Genomic DNA, 21,508 nt, shown 5'->3' on the forward strand with positions numbered 1-21,508 from the left:
GACTTTTCAACTTAATACAGTTTTATGCATTGTGTATTGTGCATAACAAACAATGCACCTTTGGTCCAGGAGGTCCTCTTATTCCTTGTTCACCCTAGGAAAGAAAAGCACCAGATGTATGGCTGAAGCTTTTATTAAAAGTTTAAAATACAGTTTTATATGACATTAAGTGAGTAGTTTCTTCAAGATGAGATAATTTTCATACTTTTGCTCCCTTCGGTCCCTGCGGTCCAAAAGAGCCATCCTGACCAGGAACACCCTTAAAAGATGACAAAGAACACCTGCTTATTATGTGACTAAATACAATTAATTCTGTAAAGTCAGCATCAACATAGCCAAATCAAATCAAATCAAATCAATTTTATTGTCACACAACCATATACACAAGTGCAATAGTGTGTGAAATTCTTGGGTGCAGTTCGGAGCAACATAGTAGTCGTGACAGTGATGAGACAATTTACAATAAACATCAGATTTACAACACAATTTAAAATCTAATATACACATAATTACACACAACACAATATACAAATAATAACATACAATGTACAGTATACAATACACACAATATAGAATACACATTAGACAATAAAAAAGTATATATAGTATATATAGAATGTACAGTAGGTTGTATTGTGCTGTATTGACATTCAGGCTGTCGGTTGATAGTAAGTTGTTAAGAGAGAATATAATATAATAATAATATAATTTATGACATTCTGGTGTGAGGTATAAGAGTAAGAGTAATAAAGTGCAGTGCTGATGTATTTTGATCGTGGGAGATCAAGAGTTCAAAAGTCTGATTGCTTGGGGGAAGAAGCTGTCATGAAGTCGGCTGGTGCAGGTCCTGATGCTGTGATACCGCCTGCCTGATGGTAGCAGTGAGAACAGCCCATGGCTCGGGTGGCTGGAGTCTCTGATGATCCTCCGAGCTTTTTTCACACACCGCCTTTGCAGTGCTTTGCGGTTGTGGGCAGTGCTATTGCTGTACCAGGTGGAGATGCAGCCAGTCAGGATGCTCTCTACAGTGCAGGTGTAGAACCGTGTGAGGATGTGGCGGTTCATTCCAAACTTCCTCAGCCGTCTCAGGAAGAAAAGGCGCTGATGAGCCTTCTTCACAACGGCTTCAGTGTGGATGGACCATGTTAGTTCCTCAGTGATGTGGACACCCAGGAACTTGAAGCTGCTGGCTCTCTCCACTGGTGCTCCATTGATGGTGATGGGACTGTGTTCTCTATCTCTTCTCCTGAAGTCCACCACAAGCTCCTTTGTCTTACTGACGTTGAGGGAGAGGTTGTGCTCCTGACACCAGCATGTCAGAGTGTGCACCTCCTCTCTGTACGCTGTTTCATCATTGTCAGTGATCAGACCTACTACCGTCGTATCATCAGCAAACTTAATGATGGCATTGGAGCTGTGTGTTGCCACACAGTCATGTGTGTACAGGGAATACAGGAGTGGGCTGAGAACAAGAGAATATATTTTCTGAAAGAGCTTTTTTCCTCTAAAAGAGTATACATTTCTCTAAAAGAGCGGCACACACGGAACGTCTTTTTAAAGATGTGGTTTTTTAAATATGCCTTTCCGATTGTGTGTTATTCCTGGTTGCGGTCGTTATCTCTCAACTTCGGATGGTCATGATCGCTGTCTTTCGTGTCTGGGCGCGACCCACACGGAGGCAGCGTTTGTGGATGGTTCATGTTCTCATTGCGAGAACATGACCATGGCAACGTTGCGGTCGCGGCTTGAACCGGTCTCGGTCCTTCTACCTACGGGTATGAGGCCAGTGCGGCTAGCACTGGGGGCGATTTGGGGACCCCAATGGGATCGCCTCTGCCGGGTATCCCCCGCGGACCTCCCATTCCCCAGCACGCTCGTCTGCCCCAGTCGGGCTTCCGGATGAGTTCGCGGGCTCGTCTCACGGCGAGTCTGGCTTCTTGTTCGGAGCCCACGAAGATGATGAGCTCTCGAGCGCAGCATCGGAGAGCGGGCTTGTCCAGTCGGACGCAGAAGCCGATTGCCCAGTCACAGGGATGATTGCCCAGTCACAGGCTGATGCCGAAATAACGGACATGCTTTCCCGGGTGGCCGCGAGCGTTGGGTTAGAGTGGAACCCTCTGCTCTCCTCTGAACCCTCGCGGCTTGATGATTGGTTCCTGGGCTCACGGCGCCGCTCAGAGCAGCGCCCCGCTCCAGTGCCATTCTTCCTGGAAGTGCACGAGGAGCTGACGAAATCGTGGGAGGCACCTTTTACTGCCCGGCCCCGATTCCGCAGTTCCCCCGCTCTCACTACCCTCGATGGCGGGGCAGCCAAGGGCTATACGGCGATTCCTCCGGTGGATAAGGTGCTTGCGGTGCCCCTATGCCCGTAGAGCACCGCCACCTGTTGTGGACGCCCTAAGCTCCTGTCCAAGCCCTGTAGGCTCACGTCGTCCCTGACGGCTAAAGCCTACAGCGCTGCTGGACAAGCCGCCTCTGCCCTGTACGCCATGGCTCTCCTGCAGGTCCAAAGAGAAGGGGAAAAGAGGCCATGACTGGGCCTGTCTCTATCTCTTGGGTAGTCGACTTGTCCCCAAAGGGCCGTTCGACACTCATAACTATATTGGGGGAGGTTACGTGTTGACCTGGTGTGCTGGCTATGAGGCACACAGTAGTCTACCCTCCACACACCGCCAGTTCACGTAACACAGTTCAGCCAATTGTGGCGTTTCGTATAGGGACCCCTAGTGTCACTACATCAACACAACACTGAGTGAGTGACAGATAGGGAACATCATGGTTACTTGTGTAACCTCCGTTCCCTGATGGAGGGAATGGGATGTTGTGTCCCTCCTGCCACAACGCTGAACTACCTGCTGAAATGGCCGGACCTTATATCGGCTCCTCAGCATAAAACCTGAATGAGTGGTTGCATACCAGCTCCTTTTATACCCGTATGTCCGGGGGAGTGGCATGCAAATACCACTCGCCTACTATTGGCCTTTTATCAAAGACTAGAGGTGTCTCGGGTTCCCAAGAGTGACCCCTAGTGTCACTACATCGACACAACGTCTCGTTCCCTCCATCAGGGAACAGAGTTTACACAAGTAACCATGACTTTTCTCCAACAAATTCAGCAAATGCAGCACAGCTTAATTTTGAAGTGCAATGGTGCAGTTTGTGAGGACATCTCTTTTAACTTGCTATTTTCAATATTATGAGGACTATTACTATTACTTTTTTTATTTATTTTTTATTGAGAAATACTTTTCTATTCCTCTTACATGCCTCATTCTTCCAAGTCAAACAGCGATTGAGATCTGAACTCCATACTTACATAAACTGAAACCCCAAAATAGACTTTCAAAAACTGTAACTGTTAATATTTAACAGCTCTATATGACTTCAAACAGCAATAAGTCATGTGTGATGGAAAGCCATGGCAAGAATTTGAAGGACTGGGTAAAGGTAAAAATACAAACATACATAAATCCACATGCTCATGCATAAATATAGCATTATAGCATTATCCAAATCTCAGTTCGCATTCAGGCAAATGAGTGAAAGCAGACATTACTGGAGAGAAAATGCTGTCTTTTCTAACCTACTGGTTCAGTGACCTGAATGAACCAGGGCAAAACCTGTCCATTCCCAAAACCCGAGCCAGACCCTGAGCCAAACGCAGAGTCAGTGCCAGACCCACTAAACCAGTCCTTAAACAGCTGGGCAATCAAGAAAAGGAAAGAAGATAGAATAAATGATCTAAGGACTGTGGTAAAACCATCATTTAGAAGCTTTAGGAGGTCTTGAGAAACACTGGTGGGGAATGAATAATTTATCAGCTTGTCTAAGTTACTGATCATTTTCACACTGCATTTCATTTTAAGTTGTCTGTGTGCATTAAAAACTGGCAAGATGACAGGGCCAACTGGTGAAGTAGATCAGAGATGAATTCTAATTAAATATAAACTGAGCCTTTCTTCAGCGACTGATTTTTAACCACTACAGTATTTTATTAAGGCAAAGAGAAAACATACTCACAGGAAGTCCAGGCTTCCCCATGAGCCCATCTCTGCCATCTTTGCCAGGAGCACCTGGTAAGCCATGGGGTCCGGGCAGCATACCCTCTGAAGGGCTGCTAGAACCAGGGGGGCCAGGTTTCCCAGGAGGCCCTGGAGGACCAGGTGGACCCTAAAATATGACATTTTCCCTAATATTATTGCCAATTGCAGAACAGGTACCTGGTGTTAAAAAGTAGCTTAATATGTGATAATGTTTGCAGATTTGCAAAATACAATTTTACTCACTTTTAGAAGTTCTGTATCAATGTCAACATCTCCAAATCCAGAACCAAGAGCATCAAATCCATACTGCCATTAAGAATAGAGATAAACTTTAATTGAAAGGATCCACAGTATGAGTAGTTTTATATCAGACTGCTAAGAAAAACACTATAACACAAGCCACAGGCATCATCCTGAGAAAACAATTACTGTTAAAAATCACATGCTTTGGCAGTAATCGCCAGTGTCACAGGATATTCTATGTATCAATGCAGAGCAACATTTACAGTATATAAAGCCACACATTGTGTGTAATGTGGAACTCACTGGAACTCGAACTGGTTTGGATGATCCTGGTGGTCCAGGAGGCCCTGGTGGACCTGGTGGACCAGGTGGTCCAGGCCGATCCTCTCCAGGATCACCCTAAAATAAAATAAAAGCTTAGCTTACGTTGCTTTTTAAGGCTTAAAAAGGCAGCAACACTGCTGGCCATAGCAGCAAGTCCTAAAATCACACGTTGGAAGCATTTGGAAGCATTTCAATTGTTTTTTTTTATCACCTTTTCCCCTTTAGCACCAGATTCTCCAGATAACCCCGGAAATCCTGATGGTCCTCTTTGTCCCTGTATTAAAGAGATACACATACTGCTGTATTAAGATGTAAAGATGAAGTTATGAAAAAAGACATTCATGCATCTCGAGATTCACATACTTTAGCTAAGTATATCTTACATTTTACAATGTAGATACTATTAACATCAGACTATGGGCTAAAATACTATACTGTATAGGCCAAAATACCATGCATTAAGATACATTTTTACATGATTTACAAACATTTACATGGCTTTCATGTGAATTTCCTTGCAAATTGCAGGGATCAAAAAATAATTAATCTTCTCTGTAATGCTGAGAAGACTAAAAGTGAACCCGTGTACACTATTTGAATGTCAGCTGGGAATCTCCAATCTGTGGAGCAATGCTGAGGTAATTTTCTTAGTTATTATCATTGTAAAAGGTTCTAACTGAAAGGATTTCTAAAAGTGACAATAACATGTGCACGTAATTTCAATATCTTGATTTACTATTGTGAAATACTGTTTAGTATTTCGTTCACTTCTAATGCACCAGTATTTTAAAACAGTCAGCAGCTCAGGAAATTACAACTCACTGGTTTTCCTTCTTCACCTTTGCTTCCCTGTAAAACATAGGCAAGGCATTGGAAGAATTATTAAGCCAAACATTATCATTAAAAGGGATAGTTCACTTAAATGTAAAAATTCTGTAATCATTTACTCACCCTCATGTTGTTCCATATCTGTATGACTCTTTCTTCCATAAAACACAAATTCTCCATTCACCATTCACTTTCATTGCCTTCTTTTTCCTTAGAATGAAAGTGAATACTGACTGAGGCTGTCTACCAAACATCTCTTTTTGTGTTCCATGGAAGAAAAGACAGGTTTGGAACAACATGAGGGTCAGTAAATAATGACAGAATTTAATTTCTTTAATCTCATTATGCTGTGGCAGAGGAAATGTTTTGTAGTATGTTAAATTTACAGTGTTATCTCTAACCTCTCCCTCAGGTTACAGATTAATCAGGTTAGAGGTTATTGGGATAGACATAAAGGGTAAATCAGTCCAGATTCTACAATATCTGTATAATCATAATGAGGAAATAAACTTACAGGTTGTCCATCTTTCCCTGGTCTGCCTGGTACTCCTGGTGGACCCACTGGACCTTGTGGGCCTCTCTGTCTGGGCTGCCCTGAATGTTTGGGTGGAAGAGGTGTTCCAGGAGGTCCAGGGGGACCCGGAAGGCCTGGAGGTCCAGGAGCACCACGCTCCCCCTTTTGCCCCTGGCCAACATTCTGGGGAAGATCAAGTGGTAAATAATGCACTTTTCAACCATTCTATAAAAGCATCATCACTCATAATACTTTTATTAATATAGTACCACTGCTAGATGAAATCAGTTCATTCTGGAGTCAGTGTCTTTTTTTCATGATGCATTCAATTTATACTTACATCGCCTGTACTCTCCCTCTTTTCGTCTGTTTTGAAAGTACCTGAAAGGATTAACAACCAATATCGTAATATTCAGAGATTATATTTATTTAAATATCCATTTTTAAATATTCAAATCTAATTACTAATCATAATGCAGTTTGTGGTTTTAACCTTAATCAAAGAATGTACTCTCACCTCGAAGTAGCCTTTCGTCTATAGGGTTCACATGTCCGGAGAAGTTCTCCTCTTCAGTGGGTGGGGCTCGCACAGGAGAGGTGGGTTGATGTGTCTGCAAGCAATAATACACACACCAGAAACATAAACTCTCAATTAACTGTTTACAACTGAACTACAAGATAAATTGGCCATAATAATGAAAAACATGTTTATGAACATGGGCAGCAAATAATGCTATGCTAATAACTGTGTGCTATGAAAACAATAGGGTATTCTCAAGGGGGGCGTTCACTGGCCAAAAAAAAAAAAAAAAAAAGAATCCTCCATTGGGCCACATTCAAAAAAAACATTTGTCTTACTGGTGACCAAAGTTTGGTACCTGGGAAATGGACATCTGCCCCTGCAATCTCTAGAAAATAGTTAAATAAAATGTTCTGTCCTTTAATCACAAACAACTGTGATTGGTCCAACTTTAACGCTCATAACATAATTTTGTCATTTATGGAGCTCAACAGCACAATCCCCAATTACTTTGATTGTATGGAAAAGAGTAGCCAAGACTTTCTGGAATACAAAACTCTTTTTGTGTTTTGTTGAAGAAAAAAACAACAACATACAGCTTAAATGACAAATTTGTAATTTTTGGCTCTATTTCAAGAAAAGATAAATAAAGGACATCTTGCTTCAGTTTCACACATGACGATAAAAGACTGAGCACAAGATGGTCCTGAATAGATTATTTAATCAGTTATAATAATGACAACTGTGCATGTGCACACTTTTATTTTTTACTCTGTGCTTGTGCATTGTGAGATTTAAATGTATCCAAGTGGCTTGAGTGTTTTGACTACGTTCACCAAAATTTGTTCAGATCCATTTAATGATTCAGTGACCATTTCTGGTGATGCCAGAAGGTGGTGACAAATGAGTGTCTTGTGTGAAATTAGTTCAACGATCAAAAGAAAATGTTAATCCTTTAAAATTTGTATGTCTACAGACCTACAAAGAGAATTTAGTAGAGGATTTAAGCATTATAAGAACAAAGCAAATCTATCATTTCCCTACAGTTTGTGAGCTGCTGTGAATGACTTTTATCAAAAGACAACAATAATAGTCTTATAATAATTATGAGTTTCAATATTGTCAGTACGTTTTCATGTATAAAAATGTGTGTCTACATACTGACTTCAGTAAAATGTTCTAAGAACACAGCAGATCTATATTTTTCACTACAGTTTGTCAACTGCACACCAACATAGATTTAAAAAACAGGAGCTGATATTAAAAATAGCTTTACATATTTAACACAGATCTAGTAATCTGCTTACATTGCCAAAAAGGACCGCTCAAACTATTACCTCACAAACATAATGTAAAAATATATCTTAATGAAGACTCATGCACTAATATAAACTCCACTTACAATGTGTGCTTAAAAGAAGGATTGTCCTTTGTTTTTGTTTTTTTCTGCAGTGCATTTCACGTAATGCTGCCAATCAAGAATGAAATGCCGAAAATTACTCTCATTTGTGTGTTCCTCATCTCTAGATTATTAATTTAGATCAACATCAATGCTGATAAAAAACATGGATAAATGAGCATTGTTAAAAGCAACTTTGTAGAAATAAATGGAGCCGCATTGATTAGACTGTCTGACTGATGGCCTATTACGTAAGGGTTGTTGATTTCTTTTATCATGCCAAATATCAAACCTTTATACAAACTTGACTATTCAGCGGGGGAGATTTTTTTATTTGTATTTTTTATTTTTTTTGAATGATTTACAGCTTGTTTATTGCACTTTCTTTGTTATTAACATTTTTATTGATTCATAAATTAACACATAGAAAAAAACAACATATATATATTGAATCAATCACTTTAAACATTAAACCCCCACTATATCCCCTCCCCTACCAAACTCCCACCCTACCCTGACCCCCCCATGAACACCCCTGTGGTCAATAGAATATAGACACACACACACAAAAAAAAAAGAAAAGAAAAGAAAAGAAAGAAAATACGATAATCAAGTATTAAAAAAAAAAAAAAAAAAAAAAAAACTCTAAATTACTCCCTCCTCGAGATTCCCCTAAATCCCCTATTTCTGATTGTACAAATCCCTAACCCCCTCCTTCTGCTCGACCCCTCCACGAAGGCAGCCACCCTCCCCATCTCCGCGCACCACTCTTGAGATCTGGGAATCCCAAAATGTCGAATCAAATTTTCAAAAGATCTCAATACTTCACTCTCATATAGGTCACCAAGTGTATTAACCCCAATCACAATCCAATCTGACCAACAGAAAGGGGACTTATTAATACATAGTTTAGGGTTCAGCCATATGCTCGAGGCTACGTTTAAATAAATATCCGAGTTAAACACTCTGGACACTTCTGTCCATATCGAGTGTAAATGCGAGATAACGGGGTGTGACTTAACTTCTCCAGTTAGTTTGATAGAAGGGCTTTGCAGTGGCGAGATAGGGTCAAGAACTTCCTTTTCAATACAAAACCAGGGAGGGGCTCTCTCAGGTGGAAGCCAATGAGCCAAATGTCTGAGACCGAATGCATAATAATAAAACAAAATCTTGGGTAGGCCTAGCCCACCTTTGTCAATCGGCCTATGTAACTTGTTGAAATGTAACCTGGGACGCTTTCCATTCCAAATGAAGGACTTCGCTATGCTATCAAATTGCTTGAAGTAAGAGAGGGGGACATTTTCAGGGAGAGATTGTAGTAGGTAGTGGAATTTTGGAATATAATTAATTTGGATAACATTAACCTTCCCAATCATCGATAAATGTAATGAAGCCCACCTACCCACATCGCTCAAAAACCTTTTTATTAAAGGATCAAAATTAACTCTAACTAAATCACATACATTTGCTGGGAATAAAATGCCCAAATACTTAATGCCCAGTTTGGGCCATTGAAAGGTGCCCGGTTGAAAAGCCGTTACTGGGCAGTACGCAGTCAGAGCTAAAGCTTTGGATTTAGACCAATTAACTCTGTATCCCGAAAATTTTGAAAAGGAATTGATAATTCTGTGGAGGCTAGACATAGATCTAGTGGGGTCGGAAACGAATAACAAAATATCATCTGCGTAAAGTAAAAGCTTATGCGCCACACCTCCCACCGTCACCCCATCCTCCTTTCTTATCGCGGCTGCTAAAGGTTCCAGGGCAAAACAGAACAATAATGGGGAAAGAGGGCAACCTTGCCGATTGCCCCTATCCAGAGTAATATAATCTGACATTAATCAATTTGTTTGTACCGCTGCTCCAGGGTGTCTATAAAGTAACTTAATTAATTAATCCATCCAATAAAAGTACTTCCGAACCCATATATTTCCAAAATCTTAAAAAGATAATCCCATTCTACCATATCAAATGCATTTTCAACATCAAATGAGATGACAGTGACCGGAGTCCGATCGTTCGCCACTGACCACATGATATTGATGAAATGCCTAATGTTGTCAGAAGAGCTGTGGCCCCTAATAAACCCCACCTGATCTATATGTATAAGAGATGTCATAACTTAATCGGTTAGCCAGAATTTTTGCCAACATTTTTACATCTAGCTGGATCAGGGAAATTGGATGGTAACTCTTACACTCGCTTGGATCTTTGTCCTTTTTATGAATCAGACTGATCCGGGCTTGTGTCATGGTTGGCAGAAGCTTTCCATTCTTTAATGATTCCATATAAACTTCTAACAAAAGTGGAGCCAGTTCTGTAGCATAAGATTTAAAAAAATTCAACAGCAAAGCCATCTGGCCCCGGAGCCTTGCCAGTAGGCAAAGCCTTAATTACCTCGCCAAGCTCCTGCAAGGTTATCTCAGAATCAAGAGAATTTTTTTGCTCAGTCGTCAGTTTAGGGAGTTCTAATGGTTCCTTAAAATTTCTAATATCTTCATCAGTAGACAAAGATGTGGAACTATAAAGATCAAGATAGAATTCTTTAAAAACATTATTAATATCAATGGCTGAGGTAAATATTTCACCACCAGCAGATTTCACTGAGGGAACGGTAGAAAAAGACTCTCTCTGCTTTATATACAGTATGTAGCCAAAAGCTTCCCTGCTTTGTCCCCTGACTCAAAGTATGACTGTCTTGCCCTGAATAACCAAAACTCCACTTTCCGCAACAAAATAGTATTATATCTGTATTTCAAATGGGTCAATTCTGCTCTGCCTCTGCACTTTTAATATTCCCTTCCAACTCCTTGAATTCTGGTGCTTTGTATTTTTTGGTGAATGAGGCATACCGTATGATCCGACCCCTAAAAACCACCTTAAGTGCCTCCCAAGCCACGCCCACAGAGGATATTGAGGACCAGTTGGTTTCCATATAAACAATGATTTCAGTCTTTAACATTTGTTGGAAATCAGGATTTTGCAAAAAGGATACATTAAGGTGCGAACTATATGATTTCTTTTTCTCTGTATGTGGCAACACCTCTAAACTCACCAGGGCGTGATCTGAGACTAAGATATTTCCAATTGAGCAGTCAACAACAGATGAAATGAGGGACTTAGATATAAAAAAAAATCTATTCTAGAATAAATCTTATGGACTGATGAAAAAAATTTATAGTCCCTACCAGATGGGTTCAAAAGTCTCCAAATTATCTGTAAGACCAAGATTTTTACACATCCTGTGAAGCGTCAATGTTGCTCTAGGGGGCTTACACACTTTTGCTTCACTATGATCAAGGACTGAGTCCATCAAAAGATTAAAGTCTCTTCCAGATATTATATCATGAGGGGTGCCAGCAGCTTGCAACATCCCTTCAAAATCTATAAAAAAGTCTTGATCATCAGCGTTAGGTGTGTAAATATTAGCCAAAATCAACCTTTGCCCCTGAATTTCTCCTAAAACAATAATGAGACATTTGAATTGTAGATATTTATTTATCAATATATTGACTCCCCTACCCTACTTGAGCCAGCTCTAAAGAAAACATGTCCACCCCATATCTTCACAAATTTTTCAGCTTCCTGTGGGGAAAGATGCGTTTCTTGAAGAAACACTATATAATATTTTTTACACTTAAGAAAAGAAATAACCTTCCTTCTTTTTATGGGGTGCCCCTACCCATTCACATTCCATGTGGAGAGAGATAACCCACTCATATTAACATCTAACATATTGATATAATAGAAAAAATAAATTGTGTGTCAAAAACAAGATTATAAAGACCACATTCCCCATTAGAGCAACAATAAAACCCTGAACTTCCCCCTGAACAAAACAAACAGAAAAAAGAAAAACGTGCAAATTAACTGCTTTACCACTTTAACCGCATTAATTGCTACTCGCCTGGCGCAACACAAGATCTTTATTGGATGATCTCAGAAATTTGGCCAGAATTGATCGGGGCCTGTCTCCCCCAGCAGATCCGCGAGCCGGGACTCTGTGAGCTTGCTCGATTTCCAGTTTATGTCCTGTCAGGTCAAGCAGACTCGGGAAGAGCTCGTCAAGGAATTTCACCATATCTCTGCCCTCTTCATGTTCAGGAATTCCAACAATCCATATGTTATCCCTTTGGCTCATATTTTCGAAATATTCAAGTTTTTCCAAAATGTGTTCCAAGTCTGTTTTGGACGTAGGTGGATTAGCGGATAATTCCCTTTCCGATGACTCCAGATAATTGATCCGTTTCGATTCCAAACAGGTCTACCTCTGCAAGACCAAATTGACTCCAAATCAGCTGGACCACCTGAGGGTGGAGTCTCCACTCTCCCCTGAGGGTAACCTGATGTGACAGTGCATCCGCTGCAGTGTTGAGGTTGCCCGGAATGTGAGTGGCTCGTAGCGACTTGAGGCGTTGCTGACTCCAGAGCAGGAGACGGTGGGCGAGTTGTGACATACAATGGGAGCGTAGACCGCCTTGGTGGTTGATGTATGCTACTGATGCTGTGTTGTCCGACTGGCCCAACACGTGCTTGCCCTGGATCAATGGCCGAAACCTCCGCATGGCGAGCGGTACTGCCAACAACTCTAGGCAGTTGATGTGCCAACGCAGCCACGAGCCAGTCCAGGAGCTGGCGGCTGTGCGCCTGTTGCATATGGCGCCCCAGCCCGTCTTGGAGACGTCTGTTGTAACCACAACGTGCCTGGAGACCTGCTCTAGGGGAACCCCTGCCCGTAGAAATGCAAGGTCAGTCCAAGGGCTGAAGAGGTGGTGACAGATCGGCGTGATGGCCACACGATGTGTCCCGTGGCTCCATGCCCATCGCGGGACTCGAGTCTGAAGCCAGTGCTGGAGCGGTCTCATATGCATCAACCCGAGCAGTGTGGCCACCGCTGAGGATGCCATATGCCCCAGGAGCCTCTGAAAAAGTTTCAGTGGAACCGCTGTTCTCTGTCTGAATGCCTTCAGACAGTTCAGCATTGACTGTGCGCACTCGTTCGTGAGGCGTGCTGTCATCGAGACTGAGTCCAACTTCAGACCGAGAAAAGAGATGCTCTGAACCGGGAAGAACTTGCTCTTTTGCCAGTTGCCCTGAAGCCCCAGTCGGCTGAGGTGCCGGAGCACGAGGTCCCTGTGTGCGCACAGCAACTCTCGAGAGTGAGCTAGGATTAGCCAGTCGTCGGGATAGTTGAGGATGCAGACGCCCACTTCCCTTAGCGGGGCAAGGGCAGCCTCTGTGACCTTCGTGAAGATACAAGGGGACAGGGACAGGCCGAAGGGGAGGACCTTGTACTGGTACACCTGGCCTTCGAAGGCAAACCGCAGGAAGGGTCTGTGTCGAGGTAAGACCGAGACGTGAAAGTATCCGTTTTTGCATCAGCATCTTGAACGGGAGTCTGTGCAAAGCCCGGTTCAGTACTCACGGGTCCAGGATTGGTCACAACCCACTGCCTTTCTTCGGAATGATGAAGTAAGGGCTGTAGAACCCTTTCTTCATCTCGGCTGGAGGGACAGGCTCTATCGCGCCCTTGCGCAGAAGGGTAGCGATCTCCGCACGCAAGGTAGTGGTGTTCTCGCCCTTCACCAAGGTGAAGCGGATGCCGCTGAACCTGGGCGGGCGCCTTGTGAACTGAATTGCGTAGCCGAGTCGGACGGTCCGGGTCAGCCACTGCAACAGGTTGGAAAGCGCGAGCCACGCATCCAAACTCCGGGTGAGGGGGACCAAGGGAATGATCACGTCGGACGTACCGGCGGGTGGGGCCTCGTGGCGGGGTGGAGCTCGAGGTGTCACGTCGAGGGGATTCGAGCCCCGTGGCCGTGCTGAGTCCAGGGACATTGAAGCACTTACCTGGCTCCTGCTGCCCACCATAAGATTGGCTGAGGAGGGGGGAGGAGGAGTCTCATCCCCGTAGTCCACCGGACCCAATCCCATGTGGGCATGTTTGTGCCACAGCTGGATGCACAGGGGCAGGGGGACCGCCGCTGGGGTGCCATACCTGCAAAGATAGGACGGTGGATGGTGGTCATGACGACGGCTGTGCACACCAAACATGTGACCCAGGGAACAAAAAAACGCTCTTTTGTTGAATTTTTGGGTACCGCAGCCACTTGGACATGCGGCGAAATTAAATGAAAACGAAACAAAAGATTCTCCTCCCGGCCCTCCACTGGGGGATGGAGTGGTCTGCTCACCAGCTCCAGAGAAGCAGGTCTCCTTGCCCCTGGGTCGCCCGTCACAGGGGTGCTTCGAAGCTTTCCTTGGGTTCTTGGTGGCCGGCTGTGAGACGGGTGGCATCTGCTTCCTGCGCTGGGCTCCACGCCGGGGCCGTGCCATGGGGGCGGGCTGCGGTGGAGCCGGTGTTGTAGTTACAAGAGGACGCCCTTGGCGACGAGCAGATGGGGTGCGGGGTCTTGAGCCACACCAGGGCAGGATGTTCTGTATGGCCTCCATCTGCTGCTTCACCACCAAGAACTGCTGGGCAAAGTCCTTGGCGGTGTCGCCGAATAGGCCAACCTGGAGGTGGGGGCGTCAAGGAACCGTGCCTTATCAGCCTCGCACATCTCAACCAAGTTGAGCCAAAGGTGGCACTCCTGAACCACCAGGGTGGACATCGCCTGCCCTTCGTTGCCTGGAGAGCGTGGTCGGTCACCGAGCACAGTTCCTGCATCAATCCCGGGTCAGAACTACCCTCGTGCAGTTCTTTTAGTGCCTTGGCTTGGTGTACTTGCAGGAGAGCCATGGCGTGCAGGGCGGAGGTGGCTTGTCCAATGGCACCGTAGGCTCTAGCCGTCAGGGACGACGTAAACCTACAGGCCCTGGACGGGAGTTTTGGGCACCCACGCCAGGTGGACACAAGTGCACCACGAGCGCCTTATCCACCTGGGGGATCACCGAATACCCCCTAGCCACTCCACCATCGAGGGTAAAGAGAGCGGGGAGCTGAAAGACCGTGAACGGGCAGTAAAAGGTGCCTCCCACGATCTTGTCAACTCCTCATGTACTTCCAGGAAGAAAGGAACGGGGGTGGGGCATGGTCGTGGGCGGCGCCCTGAGCCCGGGAACCAATCGTCAAACTAACCAAACCAGCTGCCCGGGAAAGCATGTCTGTTATTTCCGCGTCGGCCTGGGACTGTGCGACCACTCCCGAAGTAGCAAGCCCAGTCAAAGCCTCTGCGTCCGACTGGACGAGCCTGCTCTCTGATGCTGCGCTCGATAACTCGTCTTCTTCCCGGGCTCCGAACGAGATGTCGAACTCACCCTGAGACGAGCTGGTGATCTCGTCCGAGCGCCTGACTAGAGCAAGCAAGTGTGCTGGGGAATGGGAGGTCCGTGGGGGGATACCCGGCGGAGGTGGTCCCATTGAGGTCCCCAAATCGCCCCCAGTGCTAACCGGCACGGCCTCATACCCGTTGGTAGAAGGACCGAGGCGGGAAGCCGCTGGGGTGGCTTGCTTTCTTACGAATGCAAGCCGCGACCGCAACGTTGCCATGGTCATGTTCTCGCAGTGAGGACAAGACCCATCCACGAACGATGTCTCCGCGTGGGCAGTGCCCAGACACATAAGACAGCGATCGTGGCCGTCAGAAGCAGAGAGATATCGACCGCAACCAGGAATAACACACAGACGGAAAGGCATCTTTAAAAAGACATTCCGTGTGTGCTGCTCTTTTAGAAAGAAAATATACTCTGTTTTTTAGAATATACACTTTTAGTTGTTTCTGCCGAAGCGCCCAGGGGCGTTCTCTGCACTCCATGGGTGCAGAGGGGGAGAAGCTGCTGAAATGCAGCGTAGAATCCAGCAGATGAGGTGAATGAACTTCGCGGATGAATTCAGCTTCAATGAATAGAACCGCTCGGCTCCGAAGAGAAAACCTGAATGAGTGGTTGCATACCAGCTCCTTTTATACCCATATGTCCGGGGGAGTGGCATGCAAATTCCACTCGCCAATTCTCATTTGCCTTTTTTCAAAAAAGCAGAGGTGTTTGGGGCTCCCAAGTGTGACCCCTAGTGTCACTACATCGACACAACGTCGAGTGAGTGACAGATAGGGAACACATACACATTCACATGAAATGCTCACAAATACACACAAAATGCATGCACATACTCACAAAATGCTTGCACATACACACAAAAAGCTCACACATTCACTGCTTTTACCTCTCACATACACTGGCGGCCAAAAGTTTGGAATAATTTACAGATTTTGCTCTTATGGAAAGAAATTGGTACTTTTATTCAACTGATCACAATGTATAGTCAGGACATTAAAAACATGAAAAATTACTATTATTTTTTTAAAATAATTTGAAAATACTTGAAAATAAATTTCAGAACTTCTTAAATTACTTCAAAGATTTCTCATCAAAAAAATCCATGTGCAGCAATGACAGCTTTGATCCTTGGCATTCCAGCTGTCAGTTTGTCCAGATACTCAGGTGACATTTCACCACACATTTCCTGTAACACTTGCCATAGATGTGGCTGTCTTGTCGAGCAATTCTCATGCACCTAACAGTCTAGCTGATCCCACAAAAGTTCAATGGGGTTAAGATCCATAATACTCTTTTCCAATTATCTGTTTTCCAATGTATGTTTCTTTGCCCACTCTAACCTTTTCTTTTTGTTTTTCTGTTTCACAAGTGGCTTTTTCTTTGCAATTCTTCCCATAAGGCCTGCACCCGAGTCTTCTCTTTACTATTGTACATGAAACTGGTGTTGAGAGGGTAGAATTCAGTGAAGCTGTCAGCTGAGGACAAGTGAGGCATCTATTTCTCAAACTAGAGACTGATGTACTTATCCTCTTGTTTAGTTGTACATCTGGCCTTCCACAGCTCTTTCTGTCCTTGTTGGAGACAGTTGTCCTTTGTCTTTGAAGACTGTAGTGTACACCTTTTTTATTATTATTATTATTTATTTTTTTTGGCAATTTCAAGCATTGTATAGTGTTCATTCCTCAAAACAATGATTGACTGACGAGCGTCTAGACAAAGCTGTTTCTTTTTTGTAATTTTTTACCAAATATTGACCTTAAGACATGCCAGTCTATTGCATACTGTGGCAACTCAAAAACAAACACAATGTTAAGCTTCATTTAACAAACCAAATATCTTTCAGCAGTGTTTGATATAATGTCAAGTGATTTTCTAGTACCAAATTATCAATTTAGCATGATTACTCAAGGATAAGGTGTTGGAGTGATGGCTGCTGGAAATGGGGCCTGTCTAGATTTGATCAATAATTACTTTTTTCGGGGCCTGGGTTGCTCAGCGAGTATTGACGCTGACTACTACCGAATCATGAGTTCGAATCCAGGGTGTGCTGAGTGAATCCAGCCAGGTCTCCTAAGCAACCAAATTGGCCCGGTTGCTAGGGAGGGTAGAGTCACATGGTAACCTCCTCGTGGTCGCGATTAGTGGTTCTCACTCTCAGTGGAGTGTGTGGTAAGTTGTGTGTGGATTGCGGAGTTTAGCATGACCCTCCACATGCGGAGTCTCCGCGGTGTCATGCACAGCGAGCCACGTGATAAGATTGACGTCTCAGAAGCGTAGGCAACTGAGATTCGTCCTCTACCACCTGGTTTGAGGTGAGTAACTGCGCCACCACAAGGACCTACTAAAGTAGTGGGAATTGGGCATTCCAACATTGGGAGTGTAGGGCTTTACTGGTTGTTTAGATCAGTGTTACTATCAGAAATAATGAATAATTATAAATAATTAATAATTATTTCTGTAGTTATTAATCAATATTTAAATTAATTAATTGGTTCTAACTCATTAAAACCTCATATGGGACTCCAGTAAATGTAGTGTGCTACGTTTAGGAGCAAGTTTGGTTATTAGCAATAATTAATAATTATCAAAGATAATTACTAATTATTAAAATCAATAGAACATTGATGAGAATCAATGTTAGCTTTTTTTAATCCTTTAAATCAACAATTATCAAAGATAATCTTTAATTGTTAACATCGATGAAACATTAATTAAAATGAACACTAGCTTATTGATCATTCAAATTCAATCAAAGATAATTATCAATTATCAAAAATCAACAGGATATTAATAAGGATTAACATTGACGGGGCACCACCCTGAAATCAGGGACTAATAACCAGATAGTATAACAGTCTCAATATTAGATTGTTTTCTTAGGAAAATCGGCATCCGAAGAATATCGATTTTCTGAAAAAAAACAATGAATGAAGGTTTGAATCCGAGCACTGACATCCCGTCAGCATGACACAGGCGTATGCAAAACCAAAACAAAACACTTCTCTTTGTAATATAAACAAAGTTTATTTATGCAGTAATATCAATTAATAATTAATACAATGCAGTCAATAAACTTCCGACTTACAACTACAAACTAAACAGTGATATGATTAGATATGGAAATAAAATAATCCTATAACACATAAGGTGTGTGTGTGACAGTGTGTGTGTGTGTGTGTGTGTGTGTGTGTGTGTGTGTGAGATTAGTAAGAGAGAGAGAGAGAGAGAGAGAGATGAGACGATTAAGTGACAGCCCTAAAGCTGATTTCGCGACAGCGGGAGAGAAAGCAGCTGTGTTCATCACTCAGAGACACGGTTTTACGAGCGGGGCTCATAAAAGTCCTGCGTTATTTGACTCTTTAATGGATGAACTCAGTTTCTGTTTCACCCGCGATGGCGAAATTGCACAATCCAATTTGGTTGGACCACAATACAGCAAAACAAATTTGTATTAATTAATACCCTGAGTATTAATAATGAGCGGAAATGGCGGTCCGTAAACTGTACAAGCAAAAACCTTGAAACACAAGAATAACACGCTATAATATTCTATCTCTGCCCAGACGTAACCTCTTACTTGATTCGCATGAGGACACAGGTAGAATGTGTTTTCCTCCGTCCTTTAACTCTGACCCGGTTCCTTGAGGCCGTGTGATGACGGGAGGCCGTTTCCTCGCTCTGTCGGCGGGCAGTACGGCTGTTGAATGTCAGCGGGCGGTACGGCTGTTGATTCTCGGCGGGCTGGCGGAGAACTCAGAAATGTCGACTTGATTGAAGATGGAAGAGAAATCTTTAATCTCTTCACTTCTGTAGGCAAACGGATGAAGATGCGAACTCGGCAGTCTCCTTCGGATCCGTTAGAGTGTTTGGTTGAACACAGAGTAATCTCAACTCGTCCAGCAAGATGGAGACTGTATGGCTACAGTTTCAAGTCGGACATTACTTCCTTGTGCCACGAGGTTGCACCGGAGAGCAGCAAAAAAAACTACGTCTATATTCGGTGAACCAAGTCGCTGGAAGCGAATTCTGGACGCATTTCAGAATTATTTCAACTCCTGATGATGTCATGTTTGAGGGACGTTCTGTTGTGTGCCTCATCCAATAGGAGTTGAGCGCTCGATCCTTTAGTGAGCAAGGCTTCATGGATCTGTAGTCTGTTTTGGACTCCCTTTGTTTGATTTTGGCGCGATTTTTATCAGTAAAATTTACGACTTAGAAGGTGGGGGCTTGAGTTATGTTTTTACGACTGTGTTAGGCCTGCCTTTGTCTTCTATCTGAATACATGAGGCCCAACAGGAGAAAAGGGGATACAAAAAAAATATATTTTTTCAAATAGTGATGGTACTGTTTTTTACATCAGTTATGTCCTGACTAAACTTTGTGAACAGTTGAATGCCACTTTTGTAAATTAAAGTACCAATTTCCATCCGAACAGCAAAATCTTTACATTATTCCAAACTTTTGGCCGCCATTGTACACATAAAACACTTGCACATTCACAGCATTTACTTCTCACATACACATAAAACACTTGCACATTCACTGCTTTTACCTCTCACATACACATAAAACACTCGCAAATTCACAACATTTACTTCTCACATACAAACACAAGTCTCGCACATTAAAATCTTTCACCTCTCACACACACATAAAACTCTCGACATTCACAGCTTTCACCTCTCACACACACATAAAACTCTCGCACATTCACACATTTACCTCACATACACATACAACTCTCGCACATTCACAGCTTTCACCTCTCACATACACATACAACTCTCGCACATTCATAGCTTTCACCTCTCACATACACATACAACTCTTGCACATTCACAGCTTTCACCTCTCACATACACATACAACTCTCGCACACTCACAACATTTACCTCTCACATACACATACACCTCTTGCACATTCACGGCTTTCACCTCTCACACACACATACAACTCTCGCACATTCACAACATTTACCTCTCACATACACATAAAACACTCGCACATTCACAACATTTACCTCACAAATACAAATCTCGCACATTCACAGCTTTCACCTCTCACGCATACATACAAGTCTCTCACACACACACACAGCGCCCATCTGCGAATTATTCTTTTCAGCCGGTTCTTTTTTGAGGAATCAGTCTAAATGATATGCAAATTCGACTAACGGGTCTTGAAAGATACAACCAATCATGTTGTATGATCACAACGATTCCCAGAAATCCCGGCACAGAATTGTATGTGTTTTTCTCTTAGTAAAATATATATATTTTAAAAACGTCTATTTATCACTACATGTTCTTTTAAGATGTATAGATAGGTGTTTTCTTGTTGTGTATACCATAAATGTGTTCCCATTTGATGTCAACGTCATTGAGATCCTTATTGCTTTTGCACCAGATAAATACTGCTGATGTGCCTGTGGCTAGTGTAAGTTACATGAAATTATACAGTCTGTGACTCGCTATTAAATAACTATTCCTGTGATTTATGAACGCCAAAATCCACAGTTCACTATCACACATTGAGCTTTGTGTCACTACACTTACAATAATCATGTTTCAGTTTACACCCTGTCTTCACCAGACCAATTCAGCTCTGCAGAACAAACAGGGCATCCCTCCATTGACGTGTGGCACATCGCACTAGACACTTCCACTGGAAACGCAAGTTATGTACATAACTATGGATCTATGAGACCGAACGATGACTGTCACTATGGACTTTTACCCTGAATGATACCATTCTACTGCCTATCATGAGACTTAATAACAACAAAGTCAGCTGACTGACTTTGGGGTTGGCTTTACCATATACAGTATAAACATCCGGGTAAGCCGACCTGGAAAGCCTCAGCTCATCCCGAGTGACAAGGGATGGTGACAGTCATCGTTCGGTCACATAGAGCCATAGTTATGTACATAACATACAATCTATTTCAACCTCACTTAGACTGTCACCATGACACGAGGGATGGGACCCTTACTGCCCTGTTTGCAGCTGCCGACAATACAGCAGACCCAAAAGAAACAGGGTTAGCTACATTAACCCAGTAAAATCTCATAAAAGTACAGGGTGTGCTCCAAGAAGCAGCAGTGCAGATATCTGAGAGTGCCACCCTTTTAAGTGCTGCCCAGGATGTGCAACCAGGCTACCGAGGACTGGTATTTCTAACTCGAGTATGCATGATCGTGTCCACTATCCAGTGAGACAAATGCTGTTTAGATAGTGGATGACCAAGACTCTTTTTTACCAAAACACACATATAATTGTGTGTGTGAAATACGCAAAGACCAAGTGCGCTTCATGTAGACATGTACTGCCCTGATGGGACACAAGTTGGAAATATACA

At 43.3% G+C, this 21,508-nt stretch overlaps 1 protein-coding gene across 2 annotated transcripts in view; it reads right to left on the minus strand.

Annotated features, from left to right (window-relative positions):
• Nucleotides 1-21,508, minus strand: part of col15a1b (collagen, type XV, alpha 1b) — an 86,750-nt gene that overhangs the window by 18,106 nt on the left and 47,136 nt on the right. For both annotated transcript variants that reach the window (XM_051696783.1, XM_051696782.1), the window contains 10 exons: nucleotides 6,470-6,563; nucleotides 6,293-6,333; nucleotides 5,953-6,135; nucleotides 5,433-5,459; nucleotides 4,822-4,884; nucleotides 4,590-4,685; nucleotides 4,287-4,349; nucleotides 4,021-4,170; nucleotides 206-259; nucleotides 59-94 (listed from right to left, as the gene is read on the minus strand). In XM_051696783.1, the coding sequence (XP_051552743.1) occupies nucleotides 59-94; nucleotides 206-259; nucleotides 4,021-4,170; nucleotides 4,287-4,349; nucleotides 4,590-4,685; nucleotides 4,822-4,884; nucleotides 5,433-5,459; nucleotides 5,953-6,135; nucleotides 6,293-6,333; nucleotides 6,470-6,563 (807 nt within the window). The remainder of the gene's footprint in view (nucleotides 1-58; nucleotides 95-205; nucleotides 260-4,020; nucleotides 4,171-4,286; nucleotides 4,350-4,589; nucleotides 4,686-4,821; nucleotides 4,885-5,432; nucleotides 5,460-5,952; nucleotides 6,136-6,292; nucleotides 6,334-6,469; nucleotides 6,564-21,508) is intronic.

This window comes from Myxocyprinus asiaticus, chromosome 5 (genome assembly GCF_019703515.2).
Source record: "Myxocyprinus asiaticus isolate MX2 ecotype Aquarium Trade chromosome 5, UBuf_Myxa_2, whole genome shotgun sequence".
Taxonomy (NCBI): Eukaryota; Metazoa; Chordata; class Actinopteri; order Cypriniformes; family Catostomidae; genus Myxocyprinus; species Myxocyprinus asiaticus.